The 23,325-nt window shown below is 41.9% G+C and overlaps 1 protein-coding gene across 3 annotated transcripts; it reads right to left on the bottom strand.

Moving 5' to 3' along the window:
* Positions 1-10,441: 10,441 nt before the first annotated feature.
* On the bottom strand, positions 10,442-22,401 carry LOC122574492. 3 transcript variants are annotated; one of them, XM_043742153.1, is made up of 3 exons: positions 21,996-22,401; positions 10,817-11,064; positions 10,443-10,574 (listed from the first exon to the last, which is right to left on the bottom strand). In XM_043742153.1, the coding sequence occupies exons 1-3, from the start codon at positions 21,999-22,001 to the stop codon at positions 10,550-10,552; spliced, it is 279 nt and encodes a 92-aa protein (XP_043598088.1). In that variant the 5' UTR covers positions 22,002-22,401; the 3' UTR covers positions 10,443-10,549. The 3 variants fall into 3 exon arrangements, 2 of the variants coding, with proteins under 2 accessions (XP_043598088.1, XP_043598087.1); XR_006319074.1 differs by lacking the exon at positions 10,817-11,064 and having other exon boundaries at positions 10,442-10,574; XM_043742152.1 differs by having other exon boundaries at positions 10,460-11,064.
* Positions 22,402-23,325: the final 924 nt, after the last annotated feature.

Below are 23,325 nucleotides of genomic sequence, written 5' to 3'. Positions count from 1 at the left end.
TAATAATAGAAATATTTCGAAGTGCAGTTGAATTTTATGGATGACATAGGTAGAACAATCAAATCGTTCCATAATTTAATTGAGAAAAGGGAAAACAAGGGATAGGAAATTATAATAAATAATCTCGCGATAGAGTCAAATAAATATCGCTATGATTTATGGGCGAGCAAGGAAGGGGACTGATGATTTTCACAAATAAAATGAAAACAAAGGAAGGAACGATCGAATGAGTGATTCCGAGGTAAAATCAAATTCACAGCGCGTGAAACGAGCGAAAGGTAGTTTAGCAGCGACACGTGTACCAGACGAGACGAAAACGAGAAGTTACTGTTAGGGAAGCAGGCATGTGCGTATGCAGATACAATGGCGGCGTAGAGGAGAACGCAAGGGAGCGTGGAACATTTGACTACGGGCTGTCAGAGTGTCAGCCAAGCCCATCCTCTTTCACAACGTAGGAAATATTGTAATTGCCCGTGCGGAGTTTCCTCTGCGACATAGTACGCTGTCCAAACATTATTCGATTCGATTCCCAAGGGGTTCAGGAACCTCGTGGCCTTGACCAAAAATAACTTCATAGTTATTTAATACATCCGTCGTCATCCACTTTCACTTATTATTCATCAAAACTTTAAAAATTCCAAATCTATTCACAAAATATTATAGCAATACTATCCGCAACAGAGAGACTACAAAGTATGATATACAATTTCGAACTCTTTCACACGTCATATCCAAAAAAAAAAAGAAAAAGAAAAGAAAATAGAAAAATGAAGACGCTATTATGAAAAAATAATTTTTTTTATTATTCAATGGCTTAAAGCAGTAAACTTCGCGAGATCTTTAGCAAAAGCATGCACCTTATTGGTTTTGTTGGTTCCCATAGAAGCAGCAAATTCACGGGTGTCTCGGACGAAATGAGTCGCACAAAAACAGACAGTGAACAAAAGGGGAAAAGGGTAGGGGACGAGACGAAGAAGGAGGACGAGGAACACGGAGAGAGAACAGGCAGACACGGAGAACACGGAATCCGCTTGTAGAGGCATGTCGCAGGCCCGATTGTTCTCCTCTTCCCGGCCCTTTCCTGAATCGGGGCTCGCGAAGTTAAGAGATTTGCCGGCTTGGCGGGCGCGAGCAAAGCGATTCCTTCAGCCTGGCAATCGATTGTCCGATAATATCGGCCTCATTTGTCAACCATAGCGAGCCGTTTAAATGCAAATAGAGCAAAGCGATCTGACCGCTGTGAACATCCACGAAAATACAGCGGATGGAAATTAGGATCGTGCCTGGCAGCCGATCGTTTCGTCTACAGAGTTGCACAAATGTCTAGGGCCATCTGGACTTTAAAAATGTAGCGTCGATTAAACGACATACTCAGAACCAAAGAGACGCAGGTTACATTTTGTCGTTTCTGAGACAAGATTAGAAGCGGTTAATTGGATAGTCAAATATTAATGTTGTCAATGTAAATAATCGAAAACTGTTTAGAGGAAACCTGTTCGCGTCTTCGAAAATGGATTTCTTCTTTCTCCCTTCATTTTTTAAAAAACAGAAAGAATATTAAGTTTCTTAAATAGCGAACCAGAAGATTCAGAAGATTCTTTTCTTTTTTCAGTAAAATGTTCTTCATAAAGAAGTGTGTATCTCTTAAAAGTATTACACGCCCTATCTTAACACTTAAAAATCAATGTTATATAGTATGATCATTTAGAAGCTAAAAATGAAGTGCTTAGACGGCGTATTCCCTAGAGGAGTCGCTGAAAATCAATTAACTAATTTCGTCTCTTTCCTCTTTTATATTTGAAGAATCAAAGAGAATATTAGACTTATGGAAGATCTAACTGGAAAATTAAACTGACTTTTTCCACGAAATGCTTTATGAAGGAATCTTCCTCTAAACTATTACACGATCCAAGTTAACATTTAATTACTACACTCTTCTTTCTCATCATAAATAACAAGATACCGAGAGATAGTTTTTTCTGCGGAAGAAGACAATTAAGCTTCTCCTCGTCAAATCTGGACACCTGTTCCCTCTCTTTCATCTACTGTGGGTGACCTGACGACGGTATAGGAACCGTGGCAGAGACCGCAGCCATTGATGAATAGCTCCCTATAAAAATAATAAATTATCGCCTCCGGAGGTGGTCTCTCTTTCAAAGAGGAGCCGGCAATTGTTGCTCCGCATGTGTACACGGCTACTGTTAATTATATTGTGCCGGTGCTGTGAGTACCGCCGCGTGGAGCATCGTCGTTATTATTCGGCTCTACGATTCAAACATTCAGCTTAATTATTCTGCGAACAACGAGTCGCGTTATCTTCCAGATAACGAACGATCTTCATGGTCGAATCTTTTCTTCTTCTTTTTCTCCTGAAAAAAATACCGCGTCTGAAATAAAGAAGAAAAGCCGAAACTATATACATCTTAGTTTGACTTCGACACTGAACCATGTCAGAGAAAAGTTACGATAATTCGATTGCTAAAATAGAAAAATTTGAAAGCGTGACTCTCGATCCTGTCACCCATCGTCTGTCTTGTCTTTGTTGGTCGCCTTCTAGTTCTATTGTTTTCTATATTGAGAGAAGTAGAAACTAGGATCCAAGGAACGGTCGATAGGTATGCAGATTTTGACCTGTTTGAATTTCTGGTCCGTTGCGAATTTTTGCTCCTACGAGCTACAGTTCCTAGCCTCTTATTGTCATCGTTGTCACGTTATGCTTGCTCTGAGGGCGTAAAAAATGTTGAATATGGAAGATCAAAGTTATGATGTAACGGAGAAGATCCCAACGTTGATTCGGTAGAATCGTCAAGGCCACGGTTCTTTCGCCGGTTCACCGCGAGGAAAAGAAATTAAGAAGCCTTGCGTAACTCTCTTCATACGTGGCACGCACGAGGCTCTCTTTTACGCGCACCGCAAAACACCGGTACCTGTTTTGAGCTAAAAACTTGAACAACGAGCTCCGCGATTCGACTACGCCTTTAGCTGGACCGTGTCTTTCCCATAATGAAATTACGTCTTTGCGAGTTGCAACTGTCGTATTTGCAATCGTCACACTTGTCGAAGTATGAAATCTAAGATAAGTTAATTTAAAGAACCCTAATGACTTCAACTTCTGATATTGTAATTTTACATTTCTACTATTTTGCATTCGTATCACATGTGTCAAATTTCTAGTATAATTTCAATGCTTGACTCTTTATGATCAGAATTTGTTTACAAGTGTAATTGATCACAATCTTTCTATTTAACCAGAAATTTACAAGCTGATAATCATAGATAAGCTATTTAGTGTCAATTGGTACAGTGATATGGCAATAAGCGAAAAAACCAAAATTCAAGAATATCGACGGACTCCATGAACCTACAGAAGATTAGTATCTCAAATCGCGAGTACGTCACATTCCTGGTATTTCGAATCCCTAGTATCGTGCTTCTCCGAAGGAAAAAAAAATGTCAAGGAAAGAGTAGAATTGCAACGCAATCAAAATACCTGGGTACTTGAAGTCAGATTATGTTCGAAGAGGTTCTAAACTCACCTAGATAGCAGATAGCCGAGGGATATCGAAGGTGGTGAGTGGAAAAGATGAAGTTGAAGAGAAGATGGGAACGAAAAGAGGAATAGAAACTGGCAACGGCGGCGGCTCGATTGATTGCGCTGCAAGAAGTCAGGCCTTGCCTTCCCACCGATGGTACGGGTGGACAGATGGACACACGGTTACGTGCTACAGGTGCTGGCCAAGAGTCGTCCTCTTTCCTGATCCCGCAGGAACGCAAGCTCCGCGATATCCTCGTGCTGTTGCTATTGGTACCGCCAAAGCGGGGGAAAGGGACGTCACCACTTTTTCTACATCCCACATTCCGGCCACGTCGGGCATCGCCGAGGATTTTGCTTTCCGTCACTCTTTCGTGCTCCTTTGATCGACGTGTCGATACGTACTCTGCAACCGTTTTCTCTCCCGTCCAAACTATATCTCCATCCAGAAATTGGGGACATCCTCTGTAACAATGAATGAAATCCAGGTCATTTTTTCTAAAGTTTCAACTTTGCTGTACTTTTAGACAATCAAGAATTTTAATCCTTCACCATATAGATTAGGATGAAAGATTCAAGCGGAGATTACTTTGCGAAGGGAATATTAAAATCGAAAGCTTTCGATATTTTAATAGAACGTAAGGACTAGCGATTACTAGGAAATTATCGCTCCTGCATTGAACACTTCCTTTTCCTAGAAATCCACGAATCCGGATTTCCTCGCCGATGGAAAAAACAAAAGGGAGGAATTGATCGTGTCACAAGGCAGGCTAGAGCATCGTCACACTCGGTTGTCTCGACAGGGGGTGAAGTTCAGTCCGCGAGGACACCGAGATGAATTGCGGAACGAAGTCGAGAGCGTGGTGCAGCTACAAAGTAGGAGAGAAAGCGAAAGAGGGACGAAGCTATGCGGCAGGACAATGCGAAAGAAAGAGAAAGAGCCAGCAGAGCGAGATATAAAGGTATTCAGGGTGGCGAAGGTAGCGGCGGCGGCGGCCACATCAAAGCGTCCACCGACTGCTGGGCTTTGGCTTCGACTTTCCGCGCGTGTTCCTGCTTGCGTGTGCGTGCGTTCATGCACGCGCTCACGGCTCTCTCGTGAGAGATCGAGCCGCGGAGACTGGCTGGGCTTCGACGGAGCTTCGATTCCGGTCGAACCGGTGCGCTCTGTTGGCCGCGTGCGTGCGATCTCCGCTTGTATGCTACTCGTGTCTGTATACTTATACACGTACGTATAGTCTCTCGATACAAGCGCGTTTCTCGTGCATTCGTCGTCGATGCGCTCGCTACATGGAAAGGATAATGTCGCAGCATCCTTCCGAACACCGTGGAACGACCGTGTCGCCGCGTCTCCGCGCCACCGTCTCCATGGAACGTTTCCTTTTTTTCCTTCCTCTTCCTTTTCTTTTTCTTCTTCTTCTTTTCTTCTTGTTTCCTCTTAGACCAGAAGATCGAGCGAAGTCTCACGACTCACGAGCCGAGACACATCCAGGAAGGAGAACGCATTCAGCCGAAACACAATGAATCCGAACGAAATATTCTTGGTATTTTTAGCCATCGCGTCCTCGTTGGCTCTTAGCGATGATTCTGTAACGAGTCGAAAATCGTCGCGCGGTGAAATTATGCGCAATCCCGCGGCCATCGCTGTCACATCAGTGAATATTGAACACGCGGTTGGAAAAAACGGTCGGCCTGAAAAATATTTTGACAGCGTGATTTCTACGGTTGTCAACGGGTATCAGGAAGTACGCGCTCGCGCGCTCGCGAGACACCGCCATGGGATAATACATTGAAGCACGGCTAATTTGAATTTCAGGCGAATTGAAAGGCACCGTGTGTCGCGCTACGTGTCAAAAAGATTACGGTAACGCGCGCCCAGGGAAGTCGTAACAATAGTAATTTACGGTAATAACTCATCCGCGTATAGAAACACTTCAAATAATGCCAACCGTGGCCGCATGGTTGTTGAGAATCCTAGAATTTCCGTGGCACACTAAGAGCACCGCAATGCCACCAGAAGCGTCGCGTTTTCTACCCTGGTAACGATTAATGACAGGATAAACTCATCAAACTGCCACATTCTTTTATTTATAATTAACACCGTCTTATCGTTTTGCTATCTTAGAAAAACGTTCGTTCTCCGCGGAATACATAATTTCATATTATGTACTATATACAAATATTATATGGCGCCTTGTTAAATTACTTAACTCCTATCATTATTGAAACCAATCATTTTATATTAATTTGCAATTATAATTTCACTCGTGTATCATAAACATCAGACAAACTTACTACAATTAAATTTACATTTGCTAAGTATAACTCAGTCGATTAACTAGAAATTGGATAAGAAAAATGCAAACAAAGGTAAATTCCATCGGCAATTAGTCAGTCTTATAGTAAACATTGAAGAAAAAATATAGAAATCTACTCGACTCGACAGGAACGTGCGCCTATCGTTAATTTACCGAAACGTGGAGAAAGGATAGTCAAAGAAGCGAAGCTGAAAAGTGAGTAAAAAGATATTGGAGAAGGTCTCGTGGATAGAGATTGACGAAGAGGACACGATCCTGACCACCACGCTGGGTTACTCCCGATCGTAAAGTAACCGAGGCGCAGAAACCCGACGAAACGTGCAATTGAAGCGTCGAGCGAGCGTGATTACCGTCATCAGCGAAGTTCAAATACCGGTGTAAACGCTTCGCACTTTCGACTCCCTTGGATATGCGATTGTGCGAGATCGTGAACGGCTCTACACTTTGATCGGGGACCCGTATTACGAGGAATCGTTCGCAACGTCGGTGTCAAAAGAGGAAAGAAGAGAAATTGAAATCGCTTCAAAGTATAAAATCATTTGCTGTGTCTCGTCGATGAACCTCGTGAATTCCTACATAGGCATAGGTTGTTCAACGAACCATCTTGGGAACCAGACTAATGCTTCTCAATATATATTGCATCGATGAGTTCGATGCGGGGAAAACAGGTTTTATTGCGTGGCGTTATCGAAATTCTAAATTCAAGATTGCATGTTGCGCCGGCGAACAAGCGTTTTCGCTCTGTACGTGTTGGTTTAACAAGGATAACGTAATGGATCCGTTAAGAGCGTGGCGATCAACTTAAACGCCGCTCTAAATTACACGAGTTAATTTTTCAGTTACTCCGCTATAACAGCGGCACGATAAGTAATAACGGTAGAAGTGTAAAAGAACCGTTCATTTGCTAAATAGAAGACATTATTGTTTTTCATTTTCTTGTTCTTTTTAGTGTAATCGACATCCATCAAGTGGTGATTTTCTATATGTATGTATATTTATTCGATATTACAGTATTTTCTTGTTAAATTATCGATGCACGAAGTGGCTGCTCGTTTACTCTTCTATCATTAGTTAATCGAGTTTTCAACACGTCAGAATATTTGCTCATATTTTTCGGTACTTGGTAAAGGCTTACCCACAATTTGCGATACTGCCTCTGCCATCTGTCAGCAGATTGATTAACTTTGCGTTTTAGACGTGCATCGTGGCGTCCTCTGAAAGATTCCCTCTGAAACGCTTCGCTACCAATGGTGGGAAAATTATTGGCCACGTCGTGCTTCAGACTATTTTCAACAACCTTGTTCCAGCAATTTCTTAAGCACCTTAGTACTGTATGACTTTTGATTAAGCAAGAAAAAAATTTCTTCCATAACAATGTCTTACAGGAAAACACAATTGAAAAGAAGTTTTCGATGAGACGCTATATAAGATATAAGCTTCTTCGCAATCTGTCCGGTAGTTCATCACCTAATTAAGCGAGATTCTATCTTATATGTATGTATGTACATAGTTAATGAACCCAATGACCACGAAGTAACGGTAGATCCTCGACTCACTTCGAATTTCATCGGACAAGGTTATAATATTAAATTTTATCACGGCCTATGGTGCTATTTATCCTAGGATCGAATTATCGAAAGAAAGTCAATTACTCGACTCGATCTATGATTCGAAACGATCGGTCTGAGTGTCCATTATTCACTTACAATCAGCCATTTGCTCTCGTTCAAACGATTCACACGAGTCACGCAATTAGCGTTTGTAAGCTGTTTAATAATATAACGGTCAATTTGTCACGATTAGCTACCGTAATGATAGCTTCCGTGGATAATTTATTGTTAATTATTCCCGGAACGGTTGCAGGTACATATATCCAACGTACGTCCATCAGGTGCCGACAACTAAATTGACAACTAATGGAAATATTGCACGTGCCCATAATCAGAGGAAAAATTATCCCACCGTCGCGCTGGTGCTAAAGCCTCGGCTGTACTTAAATTTCCCCTCCTACCACACCGGTACATCGTAACAACAACTCTACCTGATATTATGTAGTAATTAGGTTATCTCCGCGATCGGCAGTAGCAATTTGCTGCCAGCGTTAATTGTAGTAAAATTTAGTGGCCCCGGAATGGAAAAATTGTAGTCTTTAATGCGAGGCGCCACTATAGATTCCATCTCTCCGCGAGCGGCTGACAATCTTAAAACATACAAAATCATGCTGTAACAATGTATATATAAAGTAGCTTGGCTGATTTTATCTGGCAACTAGTAAAATCGTTTAATCTCTCGATCAAAGGTGATGCAATTTCATAGCGCTCTAACAGCTACGATATAGAATGTATAGACCGGATGATATTTCACCCTGATATTCATACTAAATTAACCACAGTCATTAACGCGCGTAATTAAAATAAAAACGTAGATAATACGATCTCATATGTAAACAACATATAAAAATATATATAAAATGGAGAACTTGTTCGTTCATTTTCTTGTATTTATTCCATTATATTATGGTAGCTTCGTGAAGCGACTTACTCGGCCAGCCGTCTTTTATGCTCACGGATTTTCAACGGCAGTTCACCTTGAAAAGTACCACCCATGCGATTCTTTAAGGCTCGTGCAGCACCGTGGCTCACTATGCCGCGTCATGACGGCCAAAAAAAACAGGAACTGGCATTACACGAGGTGCGCATAAAGTTCCATGAATTATCGCGTGGCTCGACGTGCCCCGAGAGTGCGGGACTTACGTGTTCGGGGAAGCAATGCTCCTGGTATGGCCGCAAGATGGGCTAGAGTTGCCGATCTAACCTATACTTACCGTCACTGAGATAATCTAGCGCTGGTCTAACCCACTGTAATCCGAGCGCCGGCAAAGTCGTGTCGAGGGCTCCTCGATCTTCTCTTCCTATTCCATCTCGCTAAGTGTGCGTCTAGCACGTGTATTGAAAAAAATTTCACCAACTAGAATTTTCATATCGGCAACTGATTCGACCGAATTCAATCGGTACTCGTCAAATTTGTCAAACTCCTTAAAGTTTAACTTTTGTTTTTTCACAGATATTTCTGATCGCATTTTGTGACGTAGACTTTCTCGATAACTTTCTTCGGGTATGATGCTTTTCATTTGGTCGTGTTTAATGGGCCAGTTTCAAGACTATTTCAAGTTTATATATTAGGGACACCCTGTAGAGAACTGGCAGTGACCTGCACGGGGTCCGTAGACCGTGGGTGGTGTGGTATCTTATGGGTGAGGACGGCTCGGCCAATGGGAATCAAACGTGGGTGGTTGTAGTAGTCTGAGTTTTCTCAACGGCCTTACCTTTGCGTGGGTGTATGTTGCACGGCTTGCAGGATGCACCATCTTTCAAAATGGTGGCCATGCCCCCCGTGTCTCGCGGTTCGGTATGGCCGTCGTTCCTCAAATTCGCGACAGTGTAAAATACGAAAGTAATCGATAAATTATTTCCACGCGTAATGTAACACGTTGCGTTCGTGGGAGAAAATTGGTTTCCAAGAAGCAATGTGAAATCAAGCCACTATATATGTGGTCTCAACCGATGATTTACCAACGAGACCTGTTTACGATGCGAAAATGGGAAAATATATTCTCCGACTGCGAATGCAGCCGAACGAGCAATATTCCATTCCGGGAAACACAACGGCGTTATTACCAAGCTATCGGTTATTGATTTTTCTGGCGTGAAGCGAAAATTACAATGACTATGGACGCAACAATGGAGTCGGTACATGAAGACATCAGTCACGAGCACTCAGCACTCGCGTGCGATCATATTGTTTCACGCCATACACCTATATACATTGTAAAACGCGTGGTACTTACAAAATAAAATTCACCCTTCTAGGCACAAATTGACGTTCAGCAAGTTAAATCGTAAACATCCACGTTAGAATATGGCCAGTTCATGTCGATTACAAAATTGAACTGTGTGAATAATAATTTATACATATATGTACTCGCTTCCGTGGATATCAGCCTATATCAAGTAATTTGTTTACTTTACTATCACGAGCCTGACAATCGTTGTGATCAGATGGCCGGTGAGTATGTGTCTCTCATATATCTTATGCGCTATTCGCACACGATCGATTAATTCGATCGGTTGCGAAACCAAATAAATCATCGATCGCCGACGAATAGAAAATTTGGATGAATAAGTAGAAATAGGTAATTAAATGTGATCATCCTGAATCGACATTGCTGGGTGGCCACCCCGTAGCGAAATATTTCAACCAGGCTGAAACTGGTTTCCAGGAATTTTTTCGAATTTTAATTGTACCTTATACGTATCACAGGTAGGCACGGAATCAGGGTTCGTTATAGATAGACTCCCTATCTAGTGCGATCATGATGTAATAGGTTCGCGGTGCAGTGTGTAATGGGCGTGCCAAGATTAAACTAGATTGCCGTTATTCAGCGTTCGCGGCCAAATTTTTTGTCCAATATTCATCACATTTTCTGTGCCTCTTCCGTTGTTCGAATATGTAACTAGAAGAACCGGAAAAGACAACCTCGGAAAAATCTTCCAGTCGATAATGATAAACATCGTAGGTACGAGAAAAAGGCAGAGACATACACGTTTATTATTAGATAAATTCAAAAACATCGAATTAATACGGCTATCATTTCCCCTTGGTTCGTCGTCAGATCTTGAAGAACGGCATCAAGAAGGCGTCATGAGCTCGCGAATGACGAACACCTGAAACAGAAGGAACAATATCAGGCAAGTTCTAACGGTGATCTTATGAAACTGAGTAACCGTAGGCGCGCGTGCACGCGATTTTCATGCGCGCACGAAAAGGAAAAAATGCTACTTCTAATTTTCAATTCTATATTTTACCGCAGACTATCAAGCCAGCGGCGAATTGTAATTTATCTAATCTCGATCTACACCGACACACGCTCGCTACGGTACACGTATCCGCAAGTTTATTCATACACCATCTTTGTATACCATGGCACGCCGACAGAACCGTCGGTGGAAATCTGAAAGTTCGCGGTACCACCGCATCGAAAGGAGTATTAGAATCGGTAGACGTAGAATGGTCGTGACTAGCGGCGCTATCGATGGAACGTCCTGTAGAAGGTTGCCAACACTTCGACGTTCCCAGGCAAGGTCTTCGCCATGACGGTTCCTTGGAAACAATTACGCCTCCTGGCTTATAATAATGAACCGTTCTTCTGGAATCCTAGATATATTTATATATGTATAATGCACACACACAGAGGTGAGCTTTTCTCGAGAATATGTGCAGCAAGTGCGTGCTACGAGGATGGATAGGCTCGTAAATCTATTGGCAAAATGCATCTCTTGTTTTCGCATCCTGATTTTTTTCATATCTTTTTGGTACCCCAAGGCCCACTAGTTTCGAGATTTATCGCCTAACGTCAAAACAAAAAAGGAATTCGATCTAGAATGGACTTGAATGAAATTTTGGGGCTTCGGACTTTCTACATATATTTTTGAAAGCCTGATGGTATTTTTTTATGTATCAACTTGTCTTCTAATCTGCACTAACTGATTTTTTCGAAAATATATGTTTTAGACAAAATGCTATCGTAGGTGTACCACATTACGATAAGAGGAATCGTCGCTTTTTAAGAATAACGAGATTAATAGCTGTAGGTGAAACATGACAAGATACATTTCCTGTGTTTTATAGAAAAGCAATTACAAAATTCAATATATCGTTAACTTCTCATTTAATTTTGGGACTGAATATGTGTTTTTGTTACTTTCTTAAACATTTCGAAAATATTAATAGTATTGTAATAACTAACATAACCAAAGCAAGATCACGTTTTTTTACAAAACAACGTGGATTTATTATTTATTTCTAGAAGACACATCTTCGAATTTATCAAGTTTTCCTTTTATAATTATTTCATATCAAGACATTTGTTTAACTACCAAGTAACATAATGTTGGAAGCTAAAAAAATGGACCTTATAATATTTCTCCCGTGTGCTTTTCAATCGCTAGGGTTCTACAGTCCTGAAACAGAACTTTACCAACCGCAGTCTGTCGCTCAAACGCAAAATCGCATTGTATGAATGTATTACGGAAAATATCGACCGTCATTTCTCGTCAACAACCCGGAACAATCAGCGTTTCAAAACAAGCATGCGATCGATGATAACGGACTAAACCTAACCTAACGCCAACTCTTAACATTTCTCATACAACGTACAATTTTTATTTTTGTATTCTAACTATAACTTGAGAAAGATGAATGAACTATAACTTGAGAAGAAAATGATCTCATACGATACCATATAAAATAATCTGTTTCTCTTGTTCTATACTCCCACGCCATCTTGAATAACTACAAAGATAGCGAAACGGTTGAAGAAATCCATACACCACGCGGGTCGAACTTTTCTTACGCAGGATCTGTAATAACCCAATAAATCAGAGTAGTCTGCCGGTGCAATTACGTCCCATGGTTGGAACTCGCAGAACCCAACCCTTCTCGTAAATATTGCCCTCCACAACGGAGCAGTATCTTTTCTGGCCTGCTTTTTCTTTTCTCTTGGGCCTTTTTTCTCGCTGCTCTCACGACCCCGGCGCAACCAGAGGAACTTCACGTACCCCGTTCACCAGGGTTGTCGATGATGTCTGTCTTCCTCCCCTCCCAACCCTCCCTTCCCCCCTTAACCTCTTCGAATCCCCATGTTTCCTTCATTTCGGCGCGGTCTTTTTTTCGCCGTCCAAAGAGCCGAGGTGCATAGTGCAACCATGGGAACCAGCGAGTAGAGAGTTAGACTTTGGGGGGTTTAATTGCCACCGAGCGATCTGTTAATTCCTAAGTGTCAGCTTGAGAAAGCAGGCTGAGAAAGAAATACGAAGGCATGCAATAAAAGAGCGATTCCATAGCCCCTGCCCCCTGCCCGACCACGAATGTACTCATGAAACGCGTCCGCGTATTCTGTTGCGCATGATGGATTACGAAAATCTCCGACGACGAGTAAGATACATCAGGCAACACCTCGTATCTAAGTGGAAAATGCAATAAATATCGCGCGTTATCTGGCCAACCTGTTACCACACGAGTAAATGAAGATCGACAACGTGGCGCTCGCATGTCTATAACTGATGGTATAACGTCGGTTAAGTGACCAAAATTACAGAGTCATTACACTGCATTGTGACATTTATTACCTTCGGATAATACCGTGTCATTTAACTGCCAATATTACCGTGCATCTTCTTTAGCGTCTCGCTACGTTAACTAACGATTTATCGTGTACCAATATTGGCCGCCGCCTAACGAGAGAAAGATACGCCGATTTGATACGCGTTGCGCATTTTCATCATTCGCACGATGACTTTGTGCTGGGTAAGTAAGGGCATCATCGTTGGTTGGTTAAGTACACAAAGGATAAAGATTATATTCAACCTTTCGAAACGTGTATTTTCCATCGAGACTCGCTAGCAGTAAGATTTTCGTAAACCTAAATGTTGCGCCGTCGAAATCGACAAACGAGATACAATCGAATGGAATCGCTAAATGTACGCGCATCATCAATGCCGGTCAACCTAACCTCAAATCATACTGCGTACGCCTTCGCTTTTGCACGCGGCAAATAAAACGAGTGGCAGTCGACATCGAAATTATACGTATAGATGGCATTGATGTATAGCCGAGCGGGTTTTGATAGACCGGACGGCCCTCGCAGCCGAGTATAATCGCGCCGCAGCGCATCGTTTTCTCGCCGTGTCGGAGAGGTCCTCCATTTTGAGCCTGGACTCGGTAACCTCGGCGTCATGGTCATAAAAGTGGTTGATTATCAGCGATGCTATTCTATCAAGTCTTCATAGATGAATTTCATCCCTTCGTGCGTCGTTAGTATCATCCCTTATAATTCCTTACTTTGTCCTTCATCGATAAAAGTATATAAATATTACATACACACAAGTGTGAATATAGACACACTTAAAGATACATTTCTAAAAAGTATTTGGTAACATGGAAAAAATCTAATTTTTAATTTTATGACAGACGAAGGTGAATAACCGTTACGGTAATTATATTTGGACAAGCGTTTTACGCTTAATTTGTCTACGAAGTGGTTCCAATTAGTTAATAACTTGGTACTTCAATTATTGATATAGTAAAGGGGCTGAACGATACCCGAAAGTATTTCGTGTTGGCGTGCCTAATGTCAGGTAACATCGCAACGGGTAACTCCGTGGAGGAACTTCGGCCTCGGGATATAAATCTTCCGCCGACAGATGCGCCGCCCTCAACGTTCACCATCGACCAACCAACCGACCAGAATTTCCGAGGGTAACGCCCTGAAAAACCAGACTCGCCTTGGATGCCCATTGCATTTGCATGTCATTTCGTAAGCGATTACACCCATCTCAAATCCGCCGTAACACGTTCAAAGAACGCACAGCCTGTACCGCATACGAAGATTTTGTGTCACCTATTTTTCCATATTCCATCAGATACTGAATAATTCCTTGATAAGTATCGATCTCCATATGTTTTTGTACTTGCACAAAGTAAATTTTCGATGAAATCTCAACTTGAAATCTTAAAAGTAGTATCTGTTCTCATCCTTTGAGATCGCGTGTTACCTAGACGTGTACGAACCCACAAGGGAGGAAAAGTTGAATGTATGTAGACAGTAGCGTGCGTATTACGTGGGGATACTTTAGCGCATAACGCGAACAGACGTTGTCTGGATAATTTTTCTGTATCACGGAGTACACGTGCATCGCAGCAGCTCTGTTGTCACGAATGAGAAAGGAACGAAGTCTCAGCTCAACCGCAGGGAATTCACGAATCACGCGATCTAACTTCGTTCCGGGGTTAATCTCCTCTAACACTTGCGATAATTTCATTAGTCTCATTGGAGAAGACACACGGCGTGAATTTCTATGAGATTTCACAAAGAAAACACAGGATATCCTTCATTATGTTCACGCGGTATTATATTTTATCAAAGAAGCGTCAAATTCTCTTTTATATAGAGTTCTTTACGATACAAAACACGAAGAATCATGTCCACCTTAACGATTGCTATTCCATACAATCATTCCCTAATAGAAAATCTCTCTTCCTGCTCGATCCTTCAACCCTGTCAGTATACTTATAACCAAGCCACGATTAATGAATATTCAAGAGGCGAACGAGCTCGATCTTTCTTTCTCGAGTAGGCCTTAACTTACGTGTACTGCCCGATTTTTCATTATACCATTCTGTCCGAGATAAAACACGGACGTACAGCTTCCTGGCGTCATAATTCTCTCTCCCCCTCGTCGAGGCTATGCTACTTTTTTATCGATCCATGATTTATACACGCTATTACGTTTTCATACTCGTGCCTTTGTACTTCTTTGATATTTTACATTTCGGCGACCGTGTTCGATCATTCGCTTTCTATTTTCCTGCCGTGTTGAACGTCAGAACTTAATAAAATAAATCAACCAGGACATTTTTAAATCGCTGAAGGTAAATCTTCGCGCATAGAGTGAGCTTCTGGGTGACAGGAACGAATTTTCTTCGGCTGATCACCATTTTATTTCTGCTGGTTTGTATGCAGTCGCGGAATTTTCGTGCGGCGGATGATCGTTCAGCGGCAGCTTAAGGTCCAGCGTCGGCTTGGAGGTCGTGCATCACCAGAGTCTGGCAGGATAATAGCTCCCTCCTTCGAGAAGTCTTATTGCCAGACCATGCGCCAAGTGATTGATAGGCACCGAACTATAGAGCCGGGCAACGTGATATTTCGAGACCTTACGCGCTCGGGAAACCAGTCGAGATGCATTGCATAGAAACGCGCGCGGCCTCGCGACTCCTTCTACATGCGGAAATTTGCGTGAGAAATCAACCACGTTCAAACTAACTCGGTACTTTCCTCAATTAGAGGCATGAAGTTCCGCTTTAAAGCGTAATGGAAAAATTTGCATGTCGTTGCCTCATTCATAAATGTAAGCTGTCTATGGTGATGATTTTCTAACGTAGACCAGGTCTCAGGTCTTATCTAAGGAAGAGCAAGTAGTGATTTTCTTGCTAAAAGAAATTTGTCTTTTAGCAAGTAACATGGTAGAACGATTCTTTTGTTTTTAACAAGAAGCAGAAGATAGGGGGGGAAGACACGAACGTGAGATATCAAAGTCAAGTGCAATTGCGGTAAAAGAACGTAATTCAACGCTTCTGAAAGAAAATATTCACTTTGAGAAGAAAGAATATGAGGTGGAAAGCATATAATATTAGGTGGTTTGGTCAGCTGGTACCTTATTTCATTCTGTACGCCAGGTGGAGCCACGCAACAGACTGTGAATACCACAGACATTTCGCATATCATTATGAAAATTGTATTCGAAAGGTGTAACTTCAGAATGCAATGACGAATTATTATGCATATGCGAGAAACGTACCAATGGTACCTAACTCGTGATTCAATGGACAAAAAGGGAGAAAACTGAAATCAAAGAAAACTACCATCTATTCTTTACGACAAAAAAGTAAATTCTACGAATTATCTATTTATAAAGTTTCGAAGATCTTTGTTTTTATTTTCTGATCTAAATTGATAAAATATCTGTAGAGTGTTCAAATTTAAACTAAAATTTGCGTCAGCTAGTTATCACTGCTATTTCAAGCTGGCACGCGTATCGACCTGGGTGTAGGTGTAGTTTCTAAAGCTAGAAGCTATCGCCGGAAACCATTCTTCCACCAACCGCCCTCTCGGTACCCTTTCCGGTGCGGAGACTGTAAATCTTTTCCAGCACGCCAACCGACACGAGGTCCGCCCGAGTCCTCGAAACTGCCCTATTTTCATCGTTCTATCGTCCCTCGCCCTTTCTACTATCCAAGTGCTTTAGATCGTAACAACGATCAGTGAAAGGTTAGCAGATACCGCGAAGAACTACGCCCTTCGAACGAAACCAAGGTGTTCTTGTCAGTCTAAGGTAAACTATACCGTGGTTAAACCGTTTCGGTTGGGCAGTTATGAATATATTATTTGGTTTCGCTTTCGCTTCGATGGAACGGTTAATGCTAGGTATCACGTACCGCGAAGGGTATTTCTAATTACACACAAGACCGAGACGTCGTGTCTTACACTCTAATCGCGAAAGTTCACTGAATACTGTTCACTTAATCTAACACCTACGATCGTAATTACAAGTATTTAATACACGGAAGGAGTATTCTTTTTACCAATTTATCACCAAACAAGAATATCCAAATTATACAATAAAAAGAACGAATTCGTCCTTTCTGTGATGAAAATTCGTCTCTAACGGTTTTCTCTTGACTCTCATTACCACTCAACTTCCTTCCATCGTGATTGCATCGGTGGTATCCGATCTGCGGTCACGGAAATAACCATGCATCAACCCTTCACGGCGAATTGGTCGCATGCCTTGCGGTCGTGCAGTTCGCGAGAAAGCATACAACCCAGAAAACCGAAACGTGCCGGATCGATTTGTGTCTGACGCCAGACGCCATATAATAGATCGGTTCGTATATACACACCGAAAGTCTCATTCCATCGAGTTCGCCCCCTACTACTCTTTGTCTCCTGTTTCTTTAGGGGTTTACGTGGACGTTTGGGTCGCGATGCCTCGCGGTGGCTCTCGCGCGCCTCTTGGCCCGGAGGGGCCCCGAAAACCTAACCTCAAAACGCACACGGATAATTGGGGATAATGTCGGGGTTGCCGGGGCCCCGTAATTGCACGAGGCCAGGCCCTTTCGAGACTTCCCTTCCTTCCCCATCCCCGAATGCCCCCTCAACAGTTCCTCGTTCTTCGCCACGCTGGGCCCTTGCGCTAGCTGTCTGTCCATCCGTCCGTTCTGCTACGTCCGTCTGTCGACCGCTTTCGCAGAACCCGATAGTACCTAATTCGTCGGTTTGTTTCGTGCTGCCGTGTTATTACGCGGTCCTGGCTCGTGTAGCTGGCTTATGCGATCCGCTCTCCATCCATGATCCACCGCGAAAAAGACAGCCGGTTGTGACCTCGAAAATGGACCTCTGAGACACTCACGGTTCGAGCATCGCGTTGACCTAACTGCCTCGAGCATCCTTGTTCGTTCTAAAGTGTTAAGTTTTACACCTTGGTATCTAGATACGATAGTTGCTTGGAGAATAATCTATGACGCGGTAAATCTTCCGCATCGGAGATCTGTTATAGAAAGAAGGGAGGATTGAATTGTTATATTATAGTTGTATCTCTGAATTAGGTTTTACAAAGAATTTAAATTTAATTCCTGATACATATGATTACTTTGAACATATCGCCAGGCGCGAAGGAGTTGTACTACCGTGTTGAAGTAAAATGTTTCACGATTGAATAAAGCGTGCCGAGGAATAAAAAGTTCCCGCGTGCACAATTGTCGAATCGATAACATAATTATTATACCGAAGCATAGTATCTATTGTTTTGTCATGATTAGTGTATGGTGCCAAGATTACACTCAACAACCTCGAATTACGTTGTTCCCATCAGATCAAGTTTGATACAATTATCCAATCCGCGAACAAGACGAGGGTAAACATTAAACCTCCTCTATTCTCGCACAGAACTACCATCGACACGTCTACAATGTAATCTATTAGCGAGGAAAAACTTTAAACTTGCGCCACTTGCAGATTTGATTAGTCGTTTCAATTCCAGTATCCGTGGCGCAAGAGTAGAGAAAGCGTGAAATGTCAGACATTGGAAAGAGAAACGAAACCATTTGAACTTTGGAATTAAACAATTTTCAACATAGAATATAAATGTGGAGAAAATGACATTGCATCGGCATTTATCAAAGAGTGGAAGATATAGCATTCCAGAAGCTATTGCAAGACTGATCTATGATATTACTTAATAGGTAAAGTTACAAATTAGTAGATGAGCAATTAGCTGGAACTTCCGGTGGGCTTGGACAAACATGCGACAGAGATGAACGCTGCGGTTCGTAAAATTCTTTAGTAATTAAAGACTTGAAAGGGAGCAGAACGTGCCCGGTTCACATCGAACGACGGATCTATGTCCTTAGGGAAAGAAATTGGTTGGGAGTAGCTACGAAACATCGTGAGATACGAAACAGTTTGATAAATCTGTATGTAGATGAGGCTTCTAGATTAAAAATTTTATGAAGTTAATAATTTATTCCAAGAATTCAACCCAGCAAATTGGTATCATAATTCTGAAAATTGTCTGTATTGCTTGATGCATTTAATAAACTGAATTTTTTGAGTTGCGAATCGTTCTTCTTATTATTTTATTCGCGATGCGGTTATACCGATTATTCGATCGAAATTTTGATCGAGGAGGACAAAATCCTAGAAAGCTGAATGCGTCTTCCGTGAAGTGGGACACATCGGCACATTTAGGCTATCATTATCCACATCTGCCGCGGCTGTCCCACGAGATAGAACAGAGTCTGTAATTACCGACGTCTTAAACGACGTATGTTCTTCCATTCTTACATCTCGGTCTTTGTTTCCACAGCTTGGGGTCATCGTATCGTCATTAGTACCTCTCTTACTGGTCTAATTCAAAGGTGCCCATTTGCACGAATGTTTCCTCAAGAATTACCGAATGTTCCTTCTGATTTCCTAGAACTGGAACATCAAGATATCCTACTGGCTTTATTAGATGAATAATTTACTTCGTCCTTTCCTTCTACTCTTTCCACGCTAAATTCGTCGTAGAAATGAAAGAGAACTAACTTTACGGTAGCTTCTAGCCGTCGGATAAGTACAAGAACTGCATTGGATTGCGAATATTTCGACACGACGCGACGATGTTGAAGGAGGTTCGAAGAAGAAGCTACCGACGCACACTAAACGATTTTTGGAAGAAGCGTCCTTGTGGCTGATGAAGGCCACATTTCTGAGACACAATGAAATCAAAAGGTGGAAGGATCGATTCGCCTGCGGGTATATCAAAAACCGTGGATGGGTTCTGGTACATCGATCGTGAACGGGAGTCCGTTCGATAACTAGGAGGATCTTATCTCGAGGGCTCCCAGTTTCGACGGTCCTCGTACCTCGAACTTTTAAAAGATGTACCCTCGAGGGGCGATCGTGCTTTGAGGGCGCCGCATCGCGCCAACCACGCCTTCTCCACCGTTATTTACCTCCGTCCTTTTCGCCCTTGCAGTTTTTATTGCCTCTTTCTTCCCCTTTTTCAACGTTGGTCCAGCAAGCCCGGGAGCGATAGATATCGTCGGCATCAATAAGGATCCGACGGCTTTAACAATTCTACGATCCGCACGAAGAACCGCAAGAAACAGAAAATCCGTTTCCACTTAGCGAATCTACAAGTTCTACATCAGGTAAAACATTATTCTGCGATGCTAGCTGCAAGTTTACAATCGTAAATCGGAGAACATTCTTTCTAAAGAACATGACAGAAAAGAATTTTGAAGAATATTTGGATAAATTAATCTGTTTATTTAAATAACAGTAACTGCCAGCCCTGGGTACAAAATGTGTTCGAAGCATGTTTCGTTGAGAAGACCAACGACAATTAGATAAATAAAGAAACAAGTGTTTTATGCACAAAGTGAGCAGCATTGTGTGCACGTGCAAGCATGTAGTTTTCAAGGAGTATAAATCTCCCGTGACAGTGATGCCTGGCCAGCGGCATGTTGGAGGAGTAGAGGAATTTATCTGAAGGATAAAGCAAAACGAAGAATATTTTTTTTTGCGCAGTAGTTAATGGTTAGAATATAAATTGCGTATGTTAATATTTTACCATCTTTCAATTAATGTATCTACATTAATTATTTTAAGATATTTATTAACAATATTGTTTCCATCCAAACTTCATTTTTCGCAAGAAAAGTTACTATATCAAACTTAGACATCGAATCAAAGATTTGTCCATTCGACTTTTCCCTGACGTGATTCATAACTTAAATATCTTGCGGTATTTTATCGTTTTTCTTATAAGAAAATCATTGTATTAATAGAAGAAAAATCCAACATGTTGATGAGATCATCGTTTTCAACGAATCTTCTACTTTAACACGAACTTCTGTTCACTTACAATGTCACTATTCAGAATTCCTCGGGGGAAAGAATTGTGTGCACCAAAATGGCGGCCATTCACAATCACACTATGCATTTTAATACATGGTGTATCACTTATACGAGAAATTAGTGTCAAGATAGTAAAAATACACAATTTTTCGAAAACACTAGAAGCTACACTTTGACATATGCACTGTCATCGTTAACTGTCACTTTTATACATGAAAAATAAAAAATAGAAGGTATTGGCAACGTGGAGTTCGAGGAAACCTTAGTCAAGGTCAGCAAAATGGCGGCGACATAAATGACTCTTGATAGATCGAAAGGGGGACACTGAGTTATTCGTCTTGGAACCAAAACAACGTGGATTTAGATGGAAATAAGGTGACAAAGGGAACAGAACCCGTTGATCCATAGTCCAGAACGGAGCACACAAGACAGGCAGGTGTAACGCGTAGCGGCAGTAGACACCAACTGATCTCACATAACAACGGCCGATAAAATTGTTGCGTTTCCACCAAAAATTATCCTCTTTTTTTCCCTCGCGGTATAAAAAGTACAAAATTGTGGTAATTTAGCCCCCACCGCCGTGGCGGCGATGCTCCACTCGCTGGCCACAGGGAGGAGAGAGGCAATGAGCGAACAAGAGCGTAAAAGACAGATAGAAGAAGTAACAGAGAAAGGGACGAAGATAGAAAATGTTAGAGACAGAAAGGGAAGAAGAGGGGCGGGAAAAGAGGAAAGTAAAACGGGGGCCTTTTGCCCGTGAATACGCCGCACTAACAACACGGAACAATTATGGTTCAATATAACTGACGCTAATAACAATAGCTGAGGCGGCTTCACACGCTCAGCGTATCTTTTTCCCTCCTAAAAAAATATATTGTGAAACATATTTTAAAAACGTATATCGTATTTTTAACGTAGCCAGCGTATGCGACATATCATATATGAAATGTTACATGCAAACGTTTAATGTACGATACAGTTGCATCAAATGAAGCAATTCGCTGTACGTATGTAAGCCTGTAAAAGTAATCGTGGTTTATGCATCATGACATCGCTATCGCGTGCACGCTGAATCGTTATGGCTAAAAAAGCTGTCGGTTTATCAGAAAAAGTGCAATACACTTACCAGCATGAAATTTTCTGCGAACTGTTATCCATAGCCTGGCGTAGATTCGAAAACACAAAATCACTTTGACACACGTCGAAAGGAATCTTACAAATGATGTTCGATTTCGCTAGCACGGCAACTCTTGCCCTGTACTGCTGCTCGTGTGAACTCACCCAATGCTTAAGCCACCGAGAAGGGGCATACTATGAAATTAGTATAATCACGATCAAAATTACTCGCACCAGGCAGTGCTGGAACCACCAACCGCCGGTCAAATAACCCGCTCCGCCATCGCCAATCAGCGATCGCGAGTTGGCGGCCATCTTGCGCGATACAGCATGCGCATCAGCAGCCACAAATTACCGCAAAAGTGGATAATCTTTGCTCACGTGGTGCGTACTATTCCAGCAAGATGTATGTGTCCTTTGCTCGATCGTTCCGTTCCAAAAAGTGAAAACGACTTTGGCTAATAACGCTAGCGAATTTTACATTGACTTTGATATTCTAGATAACACTATCTTTTATATATTGCATTCTCGATAAGATATATATATATATATATACTTGCACATGAGATAGAAATAGACATGTCCAAGCTAAGATAAGATAACGGTCTTAATTCCGAATAAGGTACAAATGTCAGTTCTTTCCGTTTAAATGGTAATCCGTTCTATTAAGTTTCCTTTGAATCTTCTGTACTTAGCATTGCATAGCACGGCTGCATTATTCTGTCGCATTCAGAGAACTCTTTCCTTTCCGTGTTCAGTACACGAAAAAAAGAAACTGCACGCAAGCCGAGACCGCGAAACGTAATCGCGCTTCGGAGTCTCTCACGCAGGCTGGTACAAGGTTGTCGTCTTCCATTTATGGCGCAACCGTGCACCATGTAATTATAAGAACAAAATATTTAGACTGCACTAACACGCTGCTGTAAAAGCGATTCTTCATGCGCGCGGTAAAATAACGGCAGCATTCACATGGATCTGTTCCAAATTTCTAATTAGACTTCGTTGTTTATCTTCGTTAACACTGGGAGTCTTTTCCACTGAAATTAGTTAATAACTTTAATACACTCTAATGTGGCTGCAATTTACTATGAGCCGTTAGCCGATCCGGTGAATGACACTTAGATAGTTTAAACACCGTTGCATATTTTCCTTACTTAGCTCGTCATAAACTAATTAGCGACATCTGATAAGCCCGAACATTTTTCTCCGGCGTCGCCCACGTTGATACATTCTACATATACGCAATATGTACATGGACGCAATTGGGTAGGTGTATATCCATCTTAATGCACACGCCTCACCCGTAGGGGGTTCTCGAAGCGCCGTGTTACGTTTCGTTG

This window comes from Bombus pyrosoma, linkage group LG13, assembly GCF_014825855.1.
Source record: "Bombus pyrosoma isolate SC7728 linkage group LG13, ASM1482585v1, whole genome shotgun sequence".
Taxonomy (NCBI): Eukaryota; Metazoa; Arthropoda; class Insecta; order Hymenoptera; family Apidae; genus Bombus; species Bombus pyrosoma.
The sequence above is the reverse complement of the archived record's forward strand: the minus strand, read 5'-3'. Positions and strand labels throughout refer to the sequence as shown.